This window comes from Salvia miltiorrhiza, chromosome 4 (genome assembly GCF_028751815.1).
Source record: "Salvia miltiorrhiza cultivar Shanhuang (shh) chromosome 4, IMPLAD_Smil_shh, whole genome shotgun sequence".
Taxonomy (NCBI): Eukaryota; Viridiplantae; Streptophyta; class Magnoliopsida; order Lamiales; family Lamiaceae; genus Salvia; species Salvia miltiorrhiza.
In genome coordinates, this window is record NC_080390.1 from 41,222,062 (window position 1) to 41,245,768 (window position 23,707).

The following is a 23,707-nucleotide window of genomic DNA, read 5'->3' on the forward strand; positions in this document are numbered from 1 at the left end:
GGACCCTTAGGGGGGAATTTGGTCTTGGGTGTGGTGGCTGGCCTCAGGCGGCGCTTCCTTCTTCTTATTATTCATCGGCGACAGCTACCGCCGTCGGTCGTTGCCTTTTCTCTCTCTGACCTTTTTCGCGGGAGATAAACGCCGACGCGTGTCCAGCTCCTCCGACGAATGGAGAGCTACTGTCGGATCTCCATTTTCCCTCTCTAAAAACCCTAGCCCCAAACTATGACAGCTCTCCAACCCTTCTCTCGACTCCGATAACTACAGTGGCCAGTGAGGCCAACCACCGCACCAGGACCGTCTCTCCCTCTCTGGCTCGCGGCAGTCACCGCCGCTCGGTTTACAGACGACGGCGCCGCCTCACCCCTGCGTTCGTGCCACCGCTGTCGACGCCACAACAGTCGGACGGACTGGACGGCCATCGCCAACCATTTCTCTCCCTCCGCCGGACGGACAACGAGGTCGTGCCACCGCCGGCGAAGGAGGTCAGAGAGAGAAGAGGCGGCGACCGACGACGGTCGCTGTCGCCGGTAAGGAAGAAGACAAAGAAGAAGGAAGCGCCGCCTAAGGCCAGCCACCACAACCATTACCAAATTTCCCCCTATCGATAGGGGTCCACCTTAATTAAAAATAAAAAAAATATATTCAATCTAATGGTGTTAACGTCCGTTAAGTGGCGGGGCGAGGGGGAATTGGTTCGATTTTGCCACGTTGAGATAGTAAACATCGATTATCCTGACTATAGGGTTCTGTACGCGATAGGGACGCCATATATATATTTTTTAATTTTCGAAAATTATTACCCCCTTCGTCCTGCTATTCATGGCTCGTATTTCATTTTGGATTGTCCCATCATAAATGGCTCATTTCTATTTTAGAATATAATAAGAGAATAGTTGAACTTAATTAAGTCACTATTTATCTCCCTAATAAAATCTACTTTAATTATCCCTAATTACACGGATTTTCACTCCTTGTTTCACATTCATTACTTTTCAACTTTTCAACGTGTTTAATCAATTGATTAATTAAAATACAAGTTATTAAAAATTAAATTAATACATAAAATAATTTTAAAAAGACTAATTCATAAAATAAATATAATTAATAATCCCTTGATCAATATAGGTTATTAAAAATTAAATTAATAAAGAAAATAATAAGATGTTTTTTAATTTATAAAATAAATATAATTAATAATCCCTTAATCAATATGTGGACCACACTCCTTATTCACCTAATTTGTTTCTCCTTAATCTCCGTGCCGAAAAGCAACTTGCCATGAATAGCGGGACGGAGGGAATATATATTTTACCCCTATGAGTTTTTTACTTTAGAAGGTCTTGAGAGACATCTGTCACGTGTCACGCTCCTAGTGAGCCACGTGGCCACATTATATTGTGCAAATTTGGATCTATATATGTACTATGAGAGGAGTGTGATCAATATGATCTTACCTCTCTATATATATATAATGTGTGCATTATTTACATTCATTACTATGTATTAATGAAATCAATTGCCAAATAAAAGAGAATAATGAAAAATAAAATCCTGAATTTTAAAAACTAAATTAATGTATATTGTACTTTATATACATGAACAAGGACTAGAATTTTATAATTCCGGTTTGTAGGGCCTTCATACTTGTGCTTGTGAACATTCATTGTATTCCACCAGCTTTTCCAATTTTGTTTTCTTCCACTCAATTTTCCTATTCAGTAGGCAGACCCATATCCTTATCAAATAATTGCATGGAGAAAATTGAAAAAGCTTCTCGCAGTACTTGTTCTTGTTCTTGTATATATGTGTACAACTTCACTAACATACATATATAAGCATAATATTATCATTTAGATATTTTTTTGATCACTTAAAAATCGCGTATTTAACTTTTTTTTAACACATACTTGTACATATGTGCAATATATTTTTATTCTTTATTTTAATATATAATTATTATGTAATGACAGATTTTATTTCGTTTATGATATTTACATCAAATGATATATGATTGTATTATAAAGCAATAGGGTTAATTGTATATAATATCACGAACTTTGCTTGAAATTTATTTTTCTCACGATTTTTTAAAATTTCATTTTTTATCAAATAATTTGTCATTTGTTCAATTTTCCCATAATTTTTTTTATCCTCAAATCAGAATCGACGTGGCGCTGATGTGGTTCGCCGGCATACGTCATTCCGGTAAATTAAATGTTGTGTATCCGTTTGGTGATAAAATCTGTAGAATTAAACTTTAAAACCCTAGTTCCTAAACTAAACGCAGCTTCCCTTTTCTTCCTCCCATTTTAGTATTATCGCAACCCCAATAGTTTTTTTCTTCCTCTTTTAATTTCCTCCCTGCTCACGTTGTACACCATTTTTCCTCTTCTTCTTTCTTGTTTCCTTCTTCTTCAATCTACAAAATGTCTTCTTTTTTCTTCTCTTCTGATTCTCCCTCTAATTTCATTGTTTGTAGGTGTAAACAAGCAATGGAATGCGTTGGAAACTTAATGAAATATCATATCCCTAGTTTTGATGATACCAAAACTCTTAGAATTTCTTTTAATAACCTAGAACTTTTTGAACTCAAGTGTTAGAGTTCATGTTTTCTAGTTAGACTGCAGTTTTGAAGACTGAAGACCGGAGGACTGAAGACTGAAAACCTCAATTGAAGATAGCTATGAAAAGACAAAGTCAAATGCTGAAGTATTGACTGCACGAGAGTCTCACTGAAGAATCAGTTATGACTGAAGTATTAATGCTGGCCACGTGGAATTAGCGGACTAATACTCAAGTCAAGTATCAGTTGACATTCTTCCTTGGACTGAAGATTCTAAGTTGAAAGGAAGCCACGTACTTTCAAGTACAATCGCATTAAATACAGAGATATGAAGATCGTCCTTTCTCTGCAGAGCATTCCTTTTTGGTGCAACCTTTTCAGAGGCGCCTTATCTCATGTACCTTAAGATGCCGCTCTTCCCCAAACTAGGAACCTCAAAGATTGATGTTTCAGCCAAATTTAAATCCCTCTCACAACGGACGAATTCTTGAACACCATCTCAGCCAACGGATTTATTCAAGACTTCGCCTATAAATAGAGCTCGAAGAACACCATAATCTTCACAAATTCAAACGCACAAGCTGAACCTCTGTCGAAATAGTAACTCAGCCTTTCACTGCCTTCAAAGTTTGAATCGAAGAAGAGAATACTCAAAGCCAAAATTAGTTTACTAATTTCATAAATTCTCTTAGTTTCTTAGGCAAAACTTTGTACTATCCAAAGCCTAAGTCCCCGATTACAGAGAGCATGTTCTCTGTAAACTAGTTGGTATTTCGAACCTTTTTCAACTAATCGAAAAGAGAGTTTGAGTAGAGAGGAGTTCAGATCAGTGTTCTGACTCCAGAGTTCTTAGCCACCCGCTGGAAAAGGTATTTTGTCTTAGCGTGCTAAGATAGAGCGAGAAATCCAACCCAGTGCGTTGGTACTGGAAATTATATTTTCAGTCTAAGGTTTGTTGTGCACCCGTAAGCACAAGCCTAGAGTGTTTGTCAGTTTGATCAGCTTGCTGTGGACGTAGAAACTTGTTCCGAACCACATTAAAAATCCTTTGTGTTCTTTACTTGCTTTCAGTTATTCTTTCTGTGCTCAAATATCTTTTTCAACTGAACCCGCTTAACTGAAAAGAGAAACTAAGGATTTTGTTAAGTGACAAATCTTTCGAAAGGCTATTTGAACTAAGTTTAATTTTTCGCTGCTAGTGTTATTAATCTAGCTGATAAATCTTCGGATAATTAGTAAGATTAATAACACTCTTTTGTTTACAAGATCTAGACTGAAGCCTTACTTGGATATCAGTTAAAGCTCTGAGCTTAACTAAAATCAACTTTACTGAAGTTACTTCAGTATTAGTCTACAACCCCTTGTTAGCTGAAGTTTTCTTTAACTGCTCTCATCAGTCAAACCTTCTAAGTATCAGCCGATACTTCTTCAGTTATTTACAAAAGAATTTTAAAAATAGCCTGCAGGTGTATTCCCCCCCTCCCCTATACACATGTTCAGTGATCTTCTGGGACTCAACAGAATGGTCAAAAACAATTGCCGCCTGACCTGTAAGCCATGGCGGGAATCGGCGACTTTGATTAAAACCACCCAAATTTCCCCTTTTGTCACACCACCAGTAATCAACAAAGCACCGGCCAACAATCAGCGTATTGCCTGATTAGCAATCAAGATTCGTGAGCGTATTGCCCACCAGCGCCAGCAATCGGCGAAGCACCGACAACAACAATCAGCGAAGCACCGGTGCCAACAATCGACAATCAACAATCGACGAAGCACCGACACTGGTTTGGAGGCTTTCGACAAGAAGATTTATTATGAAGTAATATGTGCAATTCTAGAAAGCTAAGGAACCTTTCAAACCTTATCTTAAAAAAAAGGAATTAAAAGAATTTTGAGCTTTTTTTTATTACTATTTAATATTATATGTGTAATTTAAAATTTATATATATTTCACGTCAGTGTTACGTGTAAAATTAAATCCACATCACTGCTAAGTCATTTTTTCGGTCATCGTAAAAAAAATCGTGAGAAAATTGAACAAATGCCAAAGTATTTGATAAAAAATAAAAATTTTAAAGATCGTGGGGAAAATGAATTTCGGGCAAAGTTCGTGATATTATATACAATTAACCCAAAACAATAACAATAATTTATTAAATTAAACTTTATTAAAAAATGAAAGAGAACCTAAAACCCTTAGATGCACAAAAGAGCAAGCTAAGGGCCGAGCCTCATTAGATCAAAAGAGGAAAAAGAGTACTCGTCTAGAACGTACGACGAAAGGAAGCTGAGTTAGAATTATTTCAGAAGCTCCGGCCGAACCATTGCCCCTAAATAATTCTGGCTCCCCAACGTACAACCAGAACCAAAGGGAAGAAAAAGCTAAATCAAAACAAAAAATATAAACTAAAAAGCACTCTAACTGTTTGATGTAAGGCGGAAGAGAAAAACTAATTTCTCCACAACCAAAAAACCCCACAAGAACGCAACCGACAACAACGTTCGCTACCTCAAGGAAGAGAGTCCCAGCATCACCGCCAAGCACCTGCCGAGCGCGACAAGACCTAGGACGACTCCAGCTAGCCCAATATAAAGGAGATAGCACTCCCAAATTCAGCTCATCAATGACGGAAGAAGTTGAATTCAAAATACAAATAGCGCAAAACAGCATGAATCTTGTAACAGCAATCCAACGGGGCCCGACCCGCCGCACTCCAGCACCGAGCACCCATGGTCGCTGGAAACCGGTACTACTAACGCCCCAAACCAAAACCACAGACCACTGCAGCAAACAATAATATTATAATTAAATATACATTGCTTATTTTTTCATGTATATATAAATATAGAAAAAGTGCATATATATTGAAAAATCAGTGCACAACTTTTATATATAAAAAATTGATGATCAGTGAATAAGTACTCAAGTTGTCACACATGACATAATAATCAATACTCAACAAACACGCATAAAATAATAAATTAACAGACACAAGATTGTTATAATCCAACTCGATGATAACACACCTGCATATGGGGCCTCGTCCAGAAAAGCTTTTCACTACCCGAAATTAAGTTACAAAGGAATTACACAAGAATTGAACACCCACACACCCACCCACACACACACACACATATATCTATAGAAAGGGATGAGTTATATTGAAAATGCTATCTTTCGTGATAAATGAAAAATGATTACATAGGTCAGTATATAATGTTGTATAAGTTGCAATATAATACTGTACAAGTTTTTTATCTGGGTTTGAATCCTGGAGGAAGCAAAAATTTTATCTAATTAATTGAATTTCGTTATACAGTCATTACAAGCAACTTATGCAAATTACAAGCCGCTTATGCAACATATACGCAATATATATACTAGCTTATGCAATCATTCTTCATTCTCACCACATTTGTCCATTCTCATTTGATCTTCTCCCTATCTATATATATATGAGAAAGTTCAATAGGAAAATAAATGTTTGCAAAGAAAGGATAAACAATTTCAGCCATTGATCCATCGAACGGTCAATAATTAAGATTAAATTTTGCATCCAGATTTTTGATAAACATATGGGTAATTGTGTTGAATGTATCCAGGTTTCAAATCCCAAAAATCCCAAATGTTTAATAAAATTATTGGTATGTTCAACTGCATTACTGACATATTTCTCAATTTCTTATATAAGTTCATTTTCTTGTAGAATGCGACCATATATATATATAAACACCCGTTATCGCATTAAAAAGTTCAACGTTATTTAGGAAATTAAAATATATGTGCATTTGCATGTATGGAGTATATATTAATTCTTTTAATGGGCAAACCAAATTAAATTAAATTGATCAAATTATTGAAGTACAAGAAATGGAAAACGATGCGGTTGGTCCCAAATTTTGAAATTCATCAGAAAATTTCAATCCACTAGTTATTTAGTTGTTGACAAAAACAATTAGGAATGTCTCATTAAACTACCACACAAAATCAAGGTAACCTTCGGAAGGGTGTACCAGCCAGCCGATGTGGTCTCCTCCGTTAGCCACAATTTATAATCCTTAATAAATGAATGAATTTAGTCTTCTTTTCTTATGTTACCACTTTAGTCTTTAGGTACTAATGCTTTGCCCGTGCATTAATGCACAATAATATTCTTCTTTATCAACCAAGAAAAAAACATTTATTTTGTTATCTATTAAGTACGATTTTCTTTGACTCTAGGTAAATTTAATTATAGAATCTGGTGTCGATTCCTATCATATTATGTGTGACATGCTATGGTTCTTATCATGCTCCTCTATTTTTTTATTTTAATTATATGTTTAGATTATACTATATGTATCCAATATTTAATTTTTAGAAAGGCATCAACTTTAATTAAAACTTGACATTGATTCATTATAGATTTAGGAAAATAAGCACTATATTCATTACAAAATTACCTGATTCATTATAATAACAAAGTATTATGTCAAAATTTATAACTTTTTTGGTGGAAAATATTTTTATTGTTGATGGAAGAATTGGGCCACGTATTGCCGCCGCTTCCATCCACCAATGAGGAATGAGATTCAGTGTACTATATTTTATGTATCACTTTGTGTCCCACTTTCAATTTTACTATTTATTTTCTTCAATTTTTCTTTAATTTTAACATTGTATGCTTTAGTTTAATTTTGTGATTATTAATTAGGCTTTATTCCATAAATCTAGGGTATATAATTATTTTTTATCATTTATTTTCACTTTTATTAATTAATAATAGGTTGATAAAATTCAAAGTCATGGTATAGAATTTTTAAAAATTTTAATTTTTTGAAACAAAAATTAAATATAATTCATAGTATTATAATAAATTTTAATTTAAAAAATATTTTTAAAATAATAGATACAAGCATGGGATACAGTGACATATATAAAATTGTGGGACACTGGATCTCATCCCCAAAGAGAGAGGGATGAAGAGTGGTGTGGTACGTCAAGATTTTGAGAGTTAAAAAAGAAATGGGTGGTTTTCTTAATGAAAAAAAGAAATAGGCGATGCTAAATAGTCATATTGTGACTGTTCACACATTAGTTAAATAAAATAAAATTGATTTATTTTATTTAAGTTTCAATAAAAAAATTGATTTAATTATTTTATCGCGTTCACATTATAATTATTTTTTATAATTTTTTATTTTAAATAAAATAAAAAATTACAAAAAATATAGAAAATAACTACAATGTAGACAAAACAAAGTAAAATAATAAAAAATCTTTTTTATTTAAAAATAAATTAAATAAATCAATTTGTTTCATATTTAACTAATGTGTGGGCAGTCACATTGTGGCTGCATAGATTTATTGTAAGAAAATAAATTTAAGATATTTTGGTACAATATTAATGTTAGTGATTTAAATTATTAAATTGAGATTTATTAAAAAGTAAAAAAGAAAAAAACATCCCTTGAAAGCACAAGATGCAGACTAAGGGTACAAAACTTAAAAAGCGAAGGAGAACAACTCAAAAAGGAAAGTCAGGATCATTATCCAAATCATCCGACCAACGCCTATGGACGACATTATTCATTGCAATCATACTAGGCCTATTGGTGACGTCAACCACAAACTCCCTCGGCTTGTGACCCATTTCTTCCGCATTCCTGAGACGACTTTTAATACAACCTTCCGGAATTACATGTACAGGCTCTCGTTCCTTTACCGAGCCCTTTGGACGACCACGTCCGCACTTCTGCTCCGAGAGCAACTGCATCCCCTGATTAACTTGCTCCTCTAACCTAATAATACGACTTGCCATGTCATCCGGAGAAGGAATGGATGTCTTATCAAAATCAACTTCCTTCATCGGCGAATTAACCCGTTGGCTCGCTGAATCTTCTGCCCCAACTACCGGTTGTTGCTCTACCACAGCTCCAGGATACAACTCCAAAGTTCCCTCTACATTCGAGCCTTCCTTATCACTAGCCTTGTCCGTGTGAGGCGACCCATCATTTTCCTCCTCATTTAAAGCCTCTGCTTCATAATTGGAGTCCGCAATGATAGTCTCTTCCACTTCCTCTTCCTCATCCTCATCAAGCGCTTGATATCGATTAGCATCCCCCGCCAGAGGGAGATCATTTTTCTTAACCGGCACTGTAGCCGCGTCTAGAAGATCAGGACTTGAAAGAGGTTTAAGAATATCAACTTTGGGCTGCCATGCAGGAGTCGGACCCTCTCCCTTATCAAGATTCTTCACAACCACAGCAGGAGGCTCTTGTCGCGCCTCCTTCCCTGACTTCTTCACCTGCTTCTCTGCCGAACATCCCTCCTTTCTCGGAGACCGAGAGTTTCCACCTTTTCTCCCCGCAGAAAGCTCCGTCGGCACCTGATTCACCTCCCTTTCCTGCGTACTAAAAGAAATTTCATCCTCATTTAAGACAGCATTCGCTAAAGGGCCAAAAGCATTGGCGTTCGTGAAGACCGCCTCCACCCCTTTTCTTCTTTGATTCAAATCCTCCAGCTCCTTCAAAATATTCTCCTCTGCAGAAAAAGGTTTTCGCTGTTCAGCCATAAGAGTTTCTCGGCCTGTTTCCTTAAAATTATGATCAATAGGCTGCCAGTTTTTGCCTTTTAATCTAGGAGCAGGAAGCCCAACCCCTTTGATGTTGTTCTCCCTATTAGCATCAGTATAATTCATCTTCGGAACAACGTCCTTCTCTGTCACTTTGCATTTATTGCATTTATCCCTACTGTGGCCTGTAATCTTACAAAGAGAGCAATAGAGCGGCAGTTGCTCATAATAAAACTCAATGTAGAAAGAATTAGTACCACACCCAAGAGTCATCGATTCTTGAAGCGGTTGAGCCAAGTCTACCTCCACCAAAATCCGGGCAAAATGCCCAACTTCTTTATACGCCGAGGGGCTATCAAAACGTATCGGGAGACCTATTGTACGACCAATGGCAGCAAACACTTCCGGATGCCATAACTCAATCGGAAGATAATATAACCTGACCCAAACATGGCATAGAGAAGATATTTCTTTGTAAGGGTCAAAGAAACGAACCCATTCCCTGATTCGGAGAGAGCCTTTGGATAATTCCCATCCAGTTCGTTGCTTCGCCAATGCCTTATCCTCAGCACATGTGAAAACAATAGTGTAAAACCCTTTGGCCATATGAATGAGAGACCAACTTTCCTTAACTTGCCATAGCTGCTGTAGTTCTTCTTTAAGGGCAAGGGCCGTTATAGGCTTGTCTCCCTTACGGAGCAATAATCTACCAATGAGAGCATGACTGAAATTTTTGACTTGTTTCTTATAGAAATCCAAAGGAATATCAAGATTATAAGAGTCACCAATCTTCTCGGATTGCAAAGAAACAAATTTGGTTGCCAAAATATCTGCTTTACGTACCGCATGTGGCCGAACAATTGCAGAGTAAGAAGGCTTTAGCGCATCCTTATCAGCATCATCGGTTTCCTGACGATTGTCAGTGGAGGAAGCCGCCACCCCTCTAACTGCGTGCGGTGAGGAACGATCGGAAACGAGGTTTCCGTTCAATCGGGGGCCAGCAGCAGTAGGGGACATAGCGCTAGGAAAAGGCGTAATCGGCGAAGCCCCATGTGGCAGAAAATTAGACGACACCGGAGGCAAGTTCAGGCCGGATCTGTCGCTGGTGACAAGTCCGCCGGAAACGAGCGACAAAGAAGCCATCAGTGAAGGAAACGGCCATCAAAGCTAGAGGGAGGGTTTTCACAGCTGTACATAGCGTCGTCCCCCTGGGCTGAGTGGTGGCGGCGAGCGAGCAACGGCTGGGGAACGGCGCGGGAGATACTCGCTGAAAAGAGTTGACCCACTGTTCCGGATCGGGATGCAGAAAGCGGATCCGTGGCGGCTCCGGATCGGGATGCAGAAAGCGGTTGCTCTGGATTGCTGGAGAACCGACGTCTTCTGCTCCGAGCACAGGTACTCAGATCGGCACAACTGCAGCTACAATCCGGTCATCGGAGCGGCGAAGCAGATGAAAGCTGAGGCGGCTTTGGGCAGAGGCAGGGGCGGGGCGGGGCGGGGCCAGAGGCCGGAGGGAGGCGCCGACTCGAGCTAGCTGTTCCAGGCGGTGGCGGACGGGCTCGCCGCGAGTGGAGGCGTCGGGTGAAGCAGCGCCGAGGGGCGGCGTGTCTGGTGTGCGATAGTTAAATCTCCTAGAGAGAGAAAAAAGAAAAGTCCTCTTAGTGATTTAAATAAACATTTATGTTAATTTAAAATAAATTGTTAGAGTATATTGTTAATTATGTAGACAAAGTTTTTTGTTCGCGATGCTTTGTCTTCACATGCATGTTATTTATGACAATTTCTTTATTCATATAAAAAAAAGAGATCAACGAAATATACTGCCATGCATATTTAATGTAGATTGAGCTTAAATATGATCACCATACAAAATATGAAGATCTAATTAACAATGTGGTGAATCGTGAATGAACGGGTGAAGGTTTAATCGGTGAATGAACGGGTGAAGGTTTAATCGGTGAATTATTATTGAATTATGAATTATACCTAGTGTTTGATCGAGAAAAGTGAGAGAGAACAGTTGAATTGCTTGAAAACACAAGTGAAGTTGCTGTTGTATTCAAAAGTAGTGAGAGCATATGTTACAAAGCACGAGTGCATGTGTATTTATAGATTACATGCTAAGGGTAAAATAGTAATTTCGCCTCTAAAAACATGCTCCCTGCGTGGTCGAGGGCATAGTGGTAAATTCGTTCACATGCGGGCGATTCTTTTGCTCTGGTGCATGGGCAAACCGCCTTTCTGTTCCTTAGTGACTTCTCTGGCGAGGTCCGTTCCTCTGACAAAGATCATTCATCTGCTCTGCATATATTACTCCTCATCACAATGAAAGTCTATCTACAAGGTAAGTTTTTGTAAAAGTTAAAGATCTATTTCAACAAGGAAATTATCATTCTTGGGCTGCAAGACTAAGGCTTGAAAATTATATAACAAAACCCATTTTTATTTAGAAAGACGTGGGGGAGTTGGTGCTGAATTGAATTAATCTAGCAGTGTCGAGTGTCCTTCGTTCCTGCTAGTGCTAGGTGTCCCTTAATAGTATTGTTCATAGTACAAGTTCCGATACGAGTTCTAGCAGTGTCGAGTGTCTTTCGTTCCTACTAGTGCTAGGTGTCCCCTGATAGTACGTATTGTTCCTGGTACAAGTTCTGATACAAGTTCTAGCAGTAGAGTGTTGGTATGGTCAATACTATTGAGTTGTAGGCTCTTGTTTAGTTGTTTCTTGTCTCTTGAGAGGTTGGTGGTGAGTGTCAGCACTCACGTCCAAGTTGTGTGTGTGGTTATATACAACTAATGTTTCAATGTGGGTGGAGGTTTGGAAAATTACTGTGCGTAATAGGAGAGAATCTTACTGTGTAAGTCCTTTTGTTACTTCTCCATATAGTAGATTGTTTCTCTGGGCGAGGCCCCTCAAATGTAGTTGGTTCACCGAACTGGATTATCAAGTTGTTGTGTTGTTTTGTTGCTTGGTATTATTTGTATTCGTGTAAATATTTATACTCAACAAAGCACTCGTTATAATACTCTTCTCTCCACAAGTTCCACGAATTATCTTTCGTAAATTTCATAACAAATGAAGAAGAACTCAAGGTTCGATATTATTTCATAAATTTTGAATTATTGAAATTCAAAGAAAAATTACTTTATGTTAATTTTGTTAAAATTATAGTTATGTTCTCAAAATAAATAATACGAAGGTGATATTTCTGGATATGATATATATAAGTTGTATATTCTCGAACTTCAATGGATAATTACTTTACGTTATAATTTATATGTTAAAAATTTATAAATCACCTTGATTCACCCACCTACAATCGTTTATCAAGGGGGCGAATATAACAGATAATTCAAAATTATGTTCTAGGGTGTAGCCACTTGGATCGGTCTAGAATTTATATACCAATACTTATTTCAAACCCATTACCTTGAACCTATTTAAATATATAAACATAAGTACTACCAATAATTGGTTATTCGTCTAAATAAAAGTAAAATATTACAAAGTAAAAATTAATAAATAGTGTAAATAATACTCCCTCCGTCCCACGAATCTTGAGTCACTTTCCTTTTTCGGTTGTCCTACAAATCTTGAGTCATTTCCTTATATGGCAAAAAAAATTCCCTTTATTCATCTTTTCACTTTTTCACCTACCACACTTAACACACTAAATACTATTTTCTTAATTTTTGTGCCAAAGAGAATTGACTCTAGATTCACGGGATGGAAGGAGTAATAGATTAGTGGCCAAACTCGTCTATAATTTATATACTTGTATTTGTCCCAAATACGATTTAAAAATAATTTTTAGTAGTATATGTTGATACGTGAATTATTTATTATCAAGTTTGTCTATTTTTCGTGTGCCTCTTTTTCTAAAAATCGTGTAATTAATTAATAATAAATATTGAATCTATATTAATTAATAATATGATAAAATATTCAATATACATACACACACACACACATATATATATATATATATATCAAATTAAATTTCATGACAAGATCTTTAATTTGATATATATTATGTGAAATATTTATTTAAGATTAAAAAGTTATAAGTGTTAAACAATTTTTTTTCTCTTCTTTTATTTTTTCACATTATCTTTTATTTTCTTTTTAATTTTAATTTTATTTTATTTGCTTTATTTTCATTTTTTTGTTTTATTTTAAGCAACTTTAAGTTATTTTATGGATAGAAAAAATTATCTAATGTATGACAAAATAATATTTTTCACTATTATTTGATATTTATATTCTTAATAAAGGTGCATTATATATTAATATACTATGTACCGGCAATTTTATTTTTTTAGCTACCACTCACGCACGCTCACACTTACGCACATTGGATGAATTCCAACCTAGCCTACTTGTTGGAGGAGATGTATAAGTTTCCTATCATACATCTTATGATAGGTAGACGTAGTGAAAACAAGTCCAAATTTTTAATTTTGTATTTTTTTGTTTTAGTTTTAACTAATGTGAGACGACAAAATTATTCATAAATATGTTTTCTCTCGTTTTTGCATTCCCTAAGATGCTAAACGACGACAAGACAACAAACTATCGAGAAATGAAAGAATAAGAAAAGTAAGTTACATTGTATCTTATTTAGGTTGTCAACTTTCTAAACGAATGCTAGTGAGACCTTGCTCTAGTGGCAAAGTTGAGACACCCAAAGACTCTCATTTGCGAAAGGTCTTGAGTTCAATCTTGCCTATATGCAGAAATATTTAGTATTTAATATAATTATAACACATGCATCAAAAATAATAATTATAGCATATGTTATGAAGCGCCTAATTTTTAAAATTTGTGCTCCAAATCACACAACTTTCTAAACGAATTAAAATAGTATTCAATATAATTAGGGAAAATTGCACCTAAATACACAAACTTTGTCGAAAATCCAAATTTAACGTAAACTTAGGATTTTACATTTTAATACACCAATTTAAGAAGTTGTTCAATTTTGACACATTTTTCAATTCCGGCGACCGGCACTCTGACGTGGACGCCGGAATGCCAATTTCGCAGCCACGTCACACACCCACTCTCTCTCACTCTCTACACGTCACCTCCCCTCTCCCCCCTCCCCTCGTCGTCAGCCACAGCCACAAACCCTCCCTCCGGCCGTCAGCCACTTCCCCCTCCCCAGAACCCGACGGCCGCCGCAACTGAAGCCAGCCACCACCGGTCCGACCCTCTCCCTCGAATCTCTGGCCGCACCTCACAACAGAACCCACACCTCACACCGTCCACGGCGAGAGCACCGCCTTCTCCCTCTCGCAAATGGCGGCCTCCCTCCCGATTTCTCTCTCTTCGGGTGGAAACAGCCGTCACTTCGTTCAGTCGGCCGCCGATTCCACCTCAATTCGACCACCGCTTCAATTCCACCTCAATTTCCACCAGTCGTTTCCCGATTCCACCTCAATTTCAACCACCGCGCGCCGCCACCGCCATTACTCCTTCCACAACCAGCCGTGGTCATCACCACCACAGACCTCCATCTCTTCGCGTCCTAGGACATCCAAATTGACGGCGGGAGGGAAGGGGAGGGGGGTGGGGGGATGCGCTGGATGGGTACCGGATTTGATGGAGGATGCACTGTAGAACCTGGCCTCCGCGCCGTCCTCCATCGCCGGTTCTACAGCAATTAGGGTTTAGGGCGGGGGGGGGGGGGGGGGGGGGGGTGACGTGTGGAGAGAGAGAGAGAGAGAGTGAGGTGTGAGAGAGAGAGGGTGGAGTGTGTGTGTGTGTGTGAAGAAACTTTATATTTTAGTATATATTAGTATTTTTATATTTTTATTATATCACTTTAATGCAATTAAAATGAAGAAACTTATATTTGTTCATTTTATAACTTTTTAGCTTAAAATTATATTTTAAAGGTCAAATTTATATTAATAAATAACTAATTATATTATATATATATATATATATATATATCTTAAAAATCAAAATTTTAAACTTCAAAATGACTCATTGAAAAATAATTAATTGGAGAACCATTATCAATTTTCTTTAAAAATAAAGAATAAAAATAAATTGTAGTGGCACGTTTATTTTAATTTGCTGAAATTGTATGCATTTTATTTTTTAAAATGAACAACACATATCTCACGTTAAACCCTCTATTTTTTCACTTTCCAATTGATAAAAAATTGTATACGTTGAAAGGAACTTTATTTTAAATTTTGTATTTAAACAAAATGACGCATAAATATGATTTAAATATGTATTCGAAAACTATATTAAACTATAGTTATACTATATGTAAATAAATAGTTTTGTATATCTTAGAATATTATATGATCTATAGTGATACTCATTATCATCTATACTTGCTTTTGATATTTCATAATTTATATATTTATACACATTATCAATTGAATCAATTAATTGCTATTTCAAAAATTGAAAATTCAAATGTTTTCATATTCATATTTTTATTGAGATTATATTATGGATAATTTAATTTTTTATTGAGATCATTTATGTTTGTATTTACTTATATATATATATATATATATGTGTGTATATTATGTTTAATATTTAAATTTATTTAAATTATCGTTCAATTTCGATGATGATGGTGCATCGCACGAGCGGGCACATACTAGTAATTAATAATTTGATAGTAATGGTTTTGAAGATGGAGTTGTGCATAAAATTTGCTTAATGATTGTACATGGCCTCTGATTCTAGTTCACAATTATTTTAATTGGGTTGAATATGCGAACCCGCCCCAGATTATATTTTTCTCTAGCTTTTTGGACTTCATTTTTACGTAAAGGGGCACCGATCGATATATTAGGCCCAAAATCAAAATTGGACTCCAAATTAAATTTAAGTAGTTCTCATTTTTCTTATTGCTTTTCTATTTCTATTTTTTATTTTTATCTCTTACCGTACTAGATTTTTAATTAATGTTTCTCACCTTCTCTCCGTCTATAGGAACACTCACAATATCATGTAGTGGTTCAATTAATGCTTGGGTTCATGTAAGTATAGACTTAATCATGTATACTTTACATCGTCGATCTAAATAAACTACAAATATTTATTTTTATTTTAAAATCCCTCAATCAAATTTAATAAAGTACAACATTGGGACCAAACAATTGTATGACTTGAAATACTAGTTCAAAAGAAGGTACGTACATACTATTAGGGTTATAAACAGATTAAATATATTTGTTCGATTTAGTATTTGATTCGAATTTTGATAAATGACAATTTTAAAAAATGAAAATGCAAAGAGAAATAATATACATATATAATGGAAAATTATTGGTGTTCAAAAAGTAAGACTTCACAATTTATAAAATCAAAACTTCAAATTGAAGTCATTCTTCCACCACAATCCACCCCTCACCATGACTGTTTATAAATAAGTCGTACTAACCAAGTGAAAAAAAAAAAGTACTCGATTCGATATTCGTACTGGAAAAATATTTAATTCAATTCAATTAATAATATTGAAATACAAATACGAAATCAGGATATTCGATTCGTTTACAAGGATATTCGATTCGTTTACAATCGTAAGTACAAGTGAGTCCACCAAACATGTTAGAAGAGTATTTGGCAGTTGACATAGATGATAGTAACTACAAAACAGTGGAAGTGGCCCTATAGGCTAGCCCACTAAAACAAGGGCTACATATATAGTGTAAGTGAGAGGTAGGCGCGATATCCTGCATCTCGTATAGTAATTCAATCTCGATCTCGTGGCAAAGTGAGTATAACATTATTTGTAGAAGAGAATACGAGATTGGAAGACAATACGAGAAGGAGGAATATATATGAAGAAATTACAATGTTGTATCCCTATTTATTCTGAAGTATATATATAGATAGTGCAAGCTAAGTAAAAACACAATTAAAGTAGGTCTACCAGAAGAAGTTAGTGAGTTGGGCAGAAGCTTGAGAATCGTCTTCATCGTGTGATGGAGAGTGAATGTGCCTTCCCTCGTATGTCGTTATCACCATTCTAGGATCGTCTGCTAGTCGCTCTACGCGTTTCTTCACACGACAATTATCTTGTGTGCATCTGTAGTAGCTCCTGCGCGCATCATCCAATACTAATTAATCACCATCTAAACTTGAAAAATTAATACTACTAGCTAGTTTAAACAATCAAACGTTTGATTGTCGCATTAGAAAAAATAGGACTTACTTAATCCTCAAATGGAGTAAACAAAATTACACATGTGATGATCATTTCATATCACAACGTACCTCATACGAGAATATATGTATGTATATGTGCGTGGATCAATTAATTATATGACGTTTGGTTTATTTGAATGAAAATAATCTAACTTAATTAAGTGTTTGGTTAGCATGATTCAACCCGTAATGGATAACTCTTCATGTAACTGGATGATTATTATCACTCTGGGTTAATTATCAACCTTTTGTATCTCATCCATCAAACCAAACGCCTCCTATTTGTATGTATTATTAGGTGCAACATTTCATTGGCAACCCAAGATTTATACCAACGGCTTAAGACATATCGACCACGCACAAATGTGGTAGGCCACTGTGGAAAAACATCATGGGTTTACCTAGTACAAGAAAAAGGAAGAAAAAGAGAAAGGCGCAAAAAAAAGGACAATGAGAAGAATTAAAATGGAGATGGCAATGGGAATAGTACTGCAATAGCAAACTGGCAATTGCTGGATTCATGATCAAAACAGTTAGCTTTTATTGACAGAGTGGGCTCTCTTGGATGGCCATAGTCATATAAAGTTTGCACACTTTGGTAATTGAGAGCAATGGCTCCTAGAAATTAAAGAGGTGGAAAAAAATTAGATTGTAATCATTTGGTAATAAAAAGTTGGATTTACTTTTTAACCCTAAAGCTAAATCATGAAAAAGGGTATCTCCCTAGATAGATCCTCATTTCAAAATATGTAGCAAGAATGGAGATATGAGCGTAATTATTGTAATTATTATCACTATTATTATTGCTCTTCTTTTTCTTTTTCTTAACTAGGGTTTTTCTACTCATTGAGTTTAAGATGAATTAACAACGTTGTGCAATAATGCATCAGTTATTGCACACAGTCTGTTTTTGCTGTAACTAAGAATTAATCCTTGAAATCAGCAATTATAGTTCCCTTTTGCCTTTCTTGTTGAGCATTAACAAGATTTAATTGATGATGAGATTAATAATGAAGAACAATTTTCGAATTGAACTACTGCCATTGATTGACTTTAATCAAGAATATACACATCATTATGCACACTCGATTGCTCATGCATGAGATCTGACATTTTCCAACTCATAGTCAATCCCATTAACAATATTGTTTGACAAAAATCATGTTTGAGATATCAGAATTCAATTTGATTTCAAAGAAACCAATTTGAGGAAGAAAAATAAAATAAAAGTTAATTAATTACCTAGGATGTTGTGTGTTCTTGACGACTTTCTGACCGTATTTTCTCCATTTGTAACCATCATCAAGAACATCTACATCGCTCATGGTCTTGAAGCAAAACCTGGGCTCTCTCACCTTTCTTCTTGCCTTGATCTTCTTCATCTTCATCGCCGACACGCCCAAGTGATCCTCCCCTCCGCTTCTCTTCATGCTCATGCAGTCGCTCAACTCACCCCATGCCCTAAAAAAGAAATAAAGAAGAAAATTGATGCATTAAAAGGAGAAGTTAATTAATAAAAAAACACATGTGTGTGTGTGTGTGTTTTACCAGTAATTTGAAGCAGCTGATCTTTGCAAAGAAAGAAGGTGGGGCAGTCCAGAAAAGTGAGGTGTGAAGTCTTCCTTTTGCTTGGTAAGTGTAGAGTGATCAGAAAGGGTTATGAGAGGTGAATCTGCAGAGAGGGTTTTGAGGGGCTGGTTGAACCCTAATAGTGGGAGAGATGATGACAAGTTTGTGTGGAAAGGGAAAATCCCAAGCTGTGATGAGATTATCATTTCTTGCTCTTCAAACAAGCTCTGATTCAGCATGGCTTGGGAAGACATATTTCTTCTTCTCACCTCCTACTGTGTGTTGCTGCTTTTGATTTGCTTGTCTCTTTTGTGAAAACCAGTCTACCTAGGTCTCAAAAGGGCTTCCATCAAGGATTTGGGCTACATATATATATATATGGATAATAAAAGAGACATTTCCTGCTCAATACCAAAAATACCATATATGTCCCATCCACCACCCGCCTCTAATATAAATAGTTTTGTTTTTGTATTTCGATTAAATTAACACGTACTGTTACGTGTATATAAAATGACATGTCGAAAATAAAAATACAACCAACGAATGGGTCCTCTTCCACTAGTCTTGGCAGACTTTCAATTGAAAAATATATACTGCTATCTGAAGCTAAACAGTCTGAGCCCACACACTACAATAAGGAGGCCTATGAAAGCTGTCTGAGATGACACTTTCGGGCTAAAGTTAATTCCCACATTTGTTTTCTTTTCCAATTAATTTATTTTTATTTAACAATATATCTTAATTACTTCCAACCATAAAATATATACTTTGATTATTTTATTGAGTTATAAGTTTAAAAGAGGAAAAGTGGTAGGCTTAACTCTGATAAATAGTGTCCCGTGGACTTTGCTGCACACAGATGAACTCAACCATCTGCATTATACAGTTTTCTAAATTTGAGGTCTTTTAAAGTCGTGGTTCAATTTCATGACCCATTTTTCATAATAATTTCAAGAAATTCAAGTTAGGGTAAGTAATTTACATAAAATAACAATTAACATCTGACTCTCTCTCTCTCTCTCTCTATATATATAAATGCCTTTAATCTTAATAGACTAAAATAATTGAAAATTTTCAAAAAAAAAAAAAAAAATTAGCTGCAAAATTAAGTATTAAGGTGATTTTTTTCGCTCCAACTTGTTTTGTTGTGTATAGCATACTACTGATATTAATTGCACTAGGAAAGAAGAATTTCAAAATTGAAGTTTACAAATTGTCTCGAGACAAGCTAGAGTAGATGACTTAGAAATTTCATAATTAATTAGCTGATTGCATGATTGCATTGATGGGGCCTAGAGTCTAGATGACTTAGAATCTAATATTTATTTTAAGGGTTAACGATATGTTTAATTTACTGATCATTCCCAAAGATGAAAAATATAAAATATTAACTAAAAAAGAAAATTATGAAAAATTATTCATTTTAAATTTGAAAAGACAAAATTTCCCTTATTTAAATCTCAAGTTTTGCTCGATATGCTTGACTTGCATGTTAAGTATTAATGGTAAATGCACTAATGTTTGCATGCTCGACCACTACAAGTCGAGTATTAGTACATTTGTAGTGAATAAATTAATGCTCTCAGTCTCTGTGAGTCGATCATTAGTGGTAAATTTACCAATGCTTGATCACTGGGAGTCGAGCAATCGAGCATTCTTAGAAAATGCACTAATGATCGACATACTTGACCTTTGCGAGTCGAACGGTCAAGCATCAATGCAAAATGCACTAATGCTCGACATAAGGAATTTGAACCCAAGACCTCTCACTACCCACACAAAAGTGAGAACATTATCCACACAAAACTAATAAAATTACACTGCTCGCAGGCGGGATTGAACTGAAGATTTCTCACAAGAGAATCTTATTTGTCTCAACTTTGTCACTTGAGTTAGGCCTCATTGGCTTTTAGATGGAAAATTCGTAAGGGGACATTATTATTGCTCAAACAAAGGGGACATTGACGAATCAGAAAATTAAAACGGTATCTAACCATTTAAGATTTAACTGAAGAGAAGACAAAATATACCCATTCTCTTACAAAATATACTATCCACTATTACCCTTTTGCCCTTGGGTGAACTAATGCTCACCTCTCCGGTGCTCACCCATGCTAAAAAGTTAAAAGCTTCAAACATGTCTATGAAGCCTATACAGCCTACTAGAATTCATATCCAGACGATATCTTTAACAAATACATGTATCGAATATTTTAGCTGAGTAAGAAACTAAGAGTGTTAGATGATTATATCTGGCTAGTCATTAGAGAATTTGGAAAATTTTCTTCCTTCCATTGGTGATTTGCGTCTGTGTCAATTCATTTGATCAGATTGAACAACAGGGTTGGGAAAGAAGGAGGCTTTGATAGATTCATATTTTGCTTTTATTTTGAATTTTCTTTATTGGTGTGGGATTCATGTAATGCTTTAGTTTTTTTGAAATTTACAAGAGGTGTCTATTATAGCGGGACCCATGCAGGGGATTGAACCAAAACCTCTCGCAAAGAAAAGTTTTTGAGCGTGTGTCTCAATTTTGCTACTTGAATTAGGTCTATTATGTAATGTAACACGTAAAATTTCACATAATTCCATATGGCATCCGACGATTGATCGAGCCAACATTCCAGCACTGAAATGACATCAGGACAAATTTAACAAAATATAGATTGTTCAGGATTTTAATTAATATTATCGATAGTCTTATTTTTGATCAAATGGAAAATAGATATATTGAAGTGTAAGGTGCATGATATATATCCTATAATAAAGCCATTAATTATTTTTACAGCTTGAAATAACATGTGTAGTTTATATTCGATTTAAAGGGTTATACAAGATTGAAAAATATACTTGTAATAAAAACAAAAATGTTTAATCATGCATTTTGTCAATCTTAAAGGCGTGTTTTCTTTGATTGCAAATTTATAAGAAAATGAGAGATAACAAACAATAGATATTTTAGTTATCTTAATCTTTTTAATCTCATGCTCTCTATGTTGGGAAAAATTTATTCATCTCCAACCTCTGTACTTATACTAATATTATCCATAATTGAAGTGAAAAAAGGTCAAATATATATTAAAAAAAATGTAATCATTATTATGTTAATATTCCAGAATATACTATACACTATCATGAATTAAAGTGAAAAGAGAAAAAATAATCTGTCTGGATTTTTTGTTTTGAAAAAAGCATTCATCTTACAAAATACTATAAAAAAATGAAATAAGTAAAAATATATTATTTTCACGATTTTCTGTTAAAGAAGACGCAGCCTAACAGTAATTAAACCCTCCAAAAGGTAAGAAAAAACGCAGACAAAAACAATAGGAATGTTTGTAGGATTGTTTGAACTTTGAAGCTGAGTTGTCTAACATTATTCTTTAACTTTGTTTGCTTCTGCAAATGGACTGTCAACTTTTTCAGCTGTGAGTGTGGGCTGCACATGACTCACTCACACCATCTACTCATTTTGTGATCTTTTTATGGATCCTATGGCAATAGTATCTCTCTCCTACACAAACTAGCTAACTACAAAATAGCAAACAGTACTCTATACTCCATACCTTCATTTTTACTAATTAATTAAATATCCACTAACTAGTAAGGTTTCCAAAAAATCCTAAGTTTACTTTTTTCTGTATATGCATGAAATCATCAAATCATTACATGGCAAGTGTAAATTTTTAAATATATTTATTATCTTTATTGTTTGGACTGTGCTTCAAGATTGATAAATATTCTTTAATTTTGAGAAGAAATATGTAAGATTTTCCCTGATCAATTAAAAGTTATTAAAGTTTAATTACTATTTTCAGAGGGTACATGATCAATAATTAAATTTGCACCACTAACTTCTGAAAGCCTTTACTGATTCACTTTATTCAAACACTAGTACATTTTTTCTAAGAAAATAAACAAGTAACCATAGTTAAAATCTTACAAATTAACTTTCTGAATGTAACTTTCTTTTTTGAAAAAATGGGAGGTGCGAATAAATCTAGGGTTTCTTTTCTTTTATAAGAGTTTGTAGCTAGGGTTTCTTTTTTGCCCCCAAGAAAAACTAAAAACAAAAATATACTAATTAATTAATAATCAAAATGGGCAATGATGATGAATCTTGGTTGCAAATCTCTACCCTTTTGCATCATGAGCAGTAGAGATATGATTGTGATTATTGATGGTAGGAGGGGCCTATTTGACTTTTGGCAAGAAAAAAGCTTGTTACCTTTCCACTCTCCTTTATATCCCTTTCCAACCCCACTTCTACCCACCATTTTTCCCAAGTTCCAAACCACCCTATTATATTGTTATGATCTCTTCAATTGCAAACATTAATCTATTATTTGCTTTGTGCTCTAAATATTTGCTGGTGGGCCTAAAGGGGCATTTGTGTGCCATCATTCCATCTGATTGCAGGACACTAGCCATTGATGAAGCAATTTTCATTTTCTCTCATTTAACAAGTGTCACCACCTTCGAATCTTATAGATGGATTCTACTTGATCGAATATCTAATGTTTGTTTCATATTTATCTATATTGGTATGTCTCTATCGAGGTATAAGTTATTGGGTTGATTGTCAATTAATACACGAATTATCATTAATTTGAGGTATTATGGTAAAAAATACGTGAATTTATGAAAAAAATGTAAATTTCACCTGAATTTTCAATTAAACCAAAAAAATATATGAATTTATATTTTTGTTGGAATTCTCACATAAGTTTGACTTTCAGCGAAATTAGAGTTTAGTTGATAGTCGAAATTAAGTCAAGTATATCAATTTTTGCATTCTTAGACCTCTGAGCTTCTATATACTCCTCATCA

At 35.1% G+C, this 23,707-nt stretch overlaps 1 protein-coding gene across 1 annotated transcript; it reads right to left on the minus strand.

Annotated features, from left to right (window-relative positions):
- Positions 1 to 16,577: 16,577 nt before the first annotated feature.
- On the minus strand, positions 16,578 to 19,291 carry LOC131021698 (probable WRKY transcription factor 13). The gene is made up of 3 exons (XM_057950977.1): positions 18,854 to 19,291; positions 18,548 to 18,766; positions 16,578 to 17,198 (listed from the first exon to the last, which is right to left on the minus strand). Exons 1-3 carry the CDS (start codon positions 19,126 to 19,128, stop codon positions 17,027 to 17,029), a joined length of 666 nt encoding a protein of 221 aa, XP_057806960.1. The 5' UTR covers positions 19,129 to 19,291; the 3' UTR covers positions 16,578 to 17,026.
- Positions 19,292 to 23,707: the final 4,416 nt, after the last annotated feature.

Excerpts from the sequence above, each read along its gene's own strand:
- LOC131021698 (XM_057950977.1), bottom strand. The coding sequence starts at position 19,128 with ATGTCTTCCCAAGCCATGCTGAATCAGAGCTTGTTTGAAGAGCAAGAA. Across the intron at positions 18,767-18,853 it reads TCAGCTGCTTCAAATTACTG|GGCATGGGGTGAGTTGAGCG; the intron begins GTAAAACACACA and ends TTTCTTTTTTAG. Across the intron at positions 17,199-18,547 it reads AAGAACACACAACATCCTAG|GAGCTACTACAGATGCACAC; the intron begins GTAATTAATTAA and ends TGATGCGCGCAG.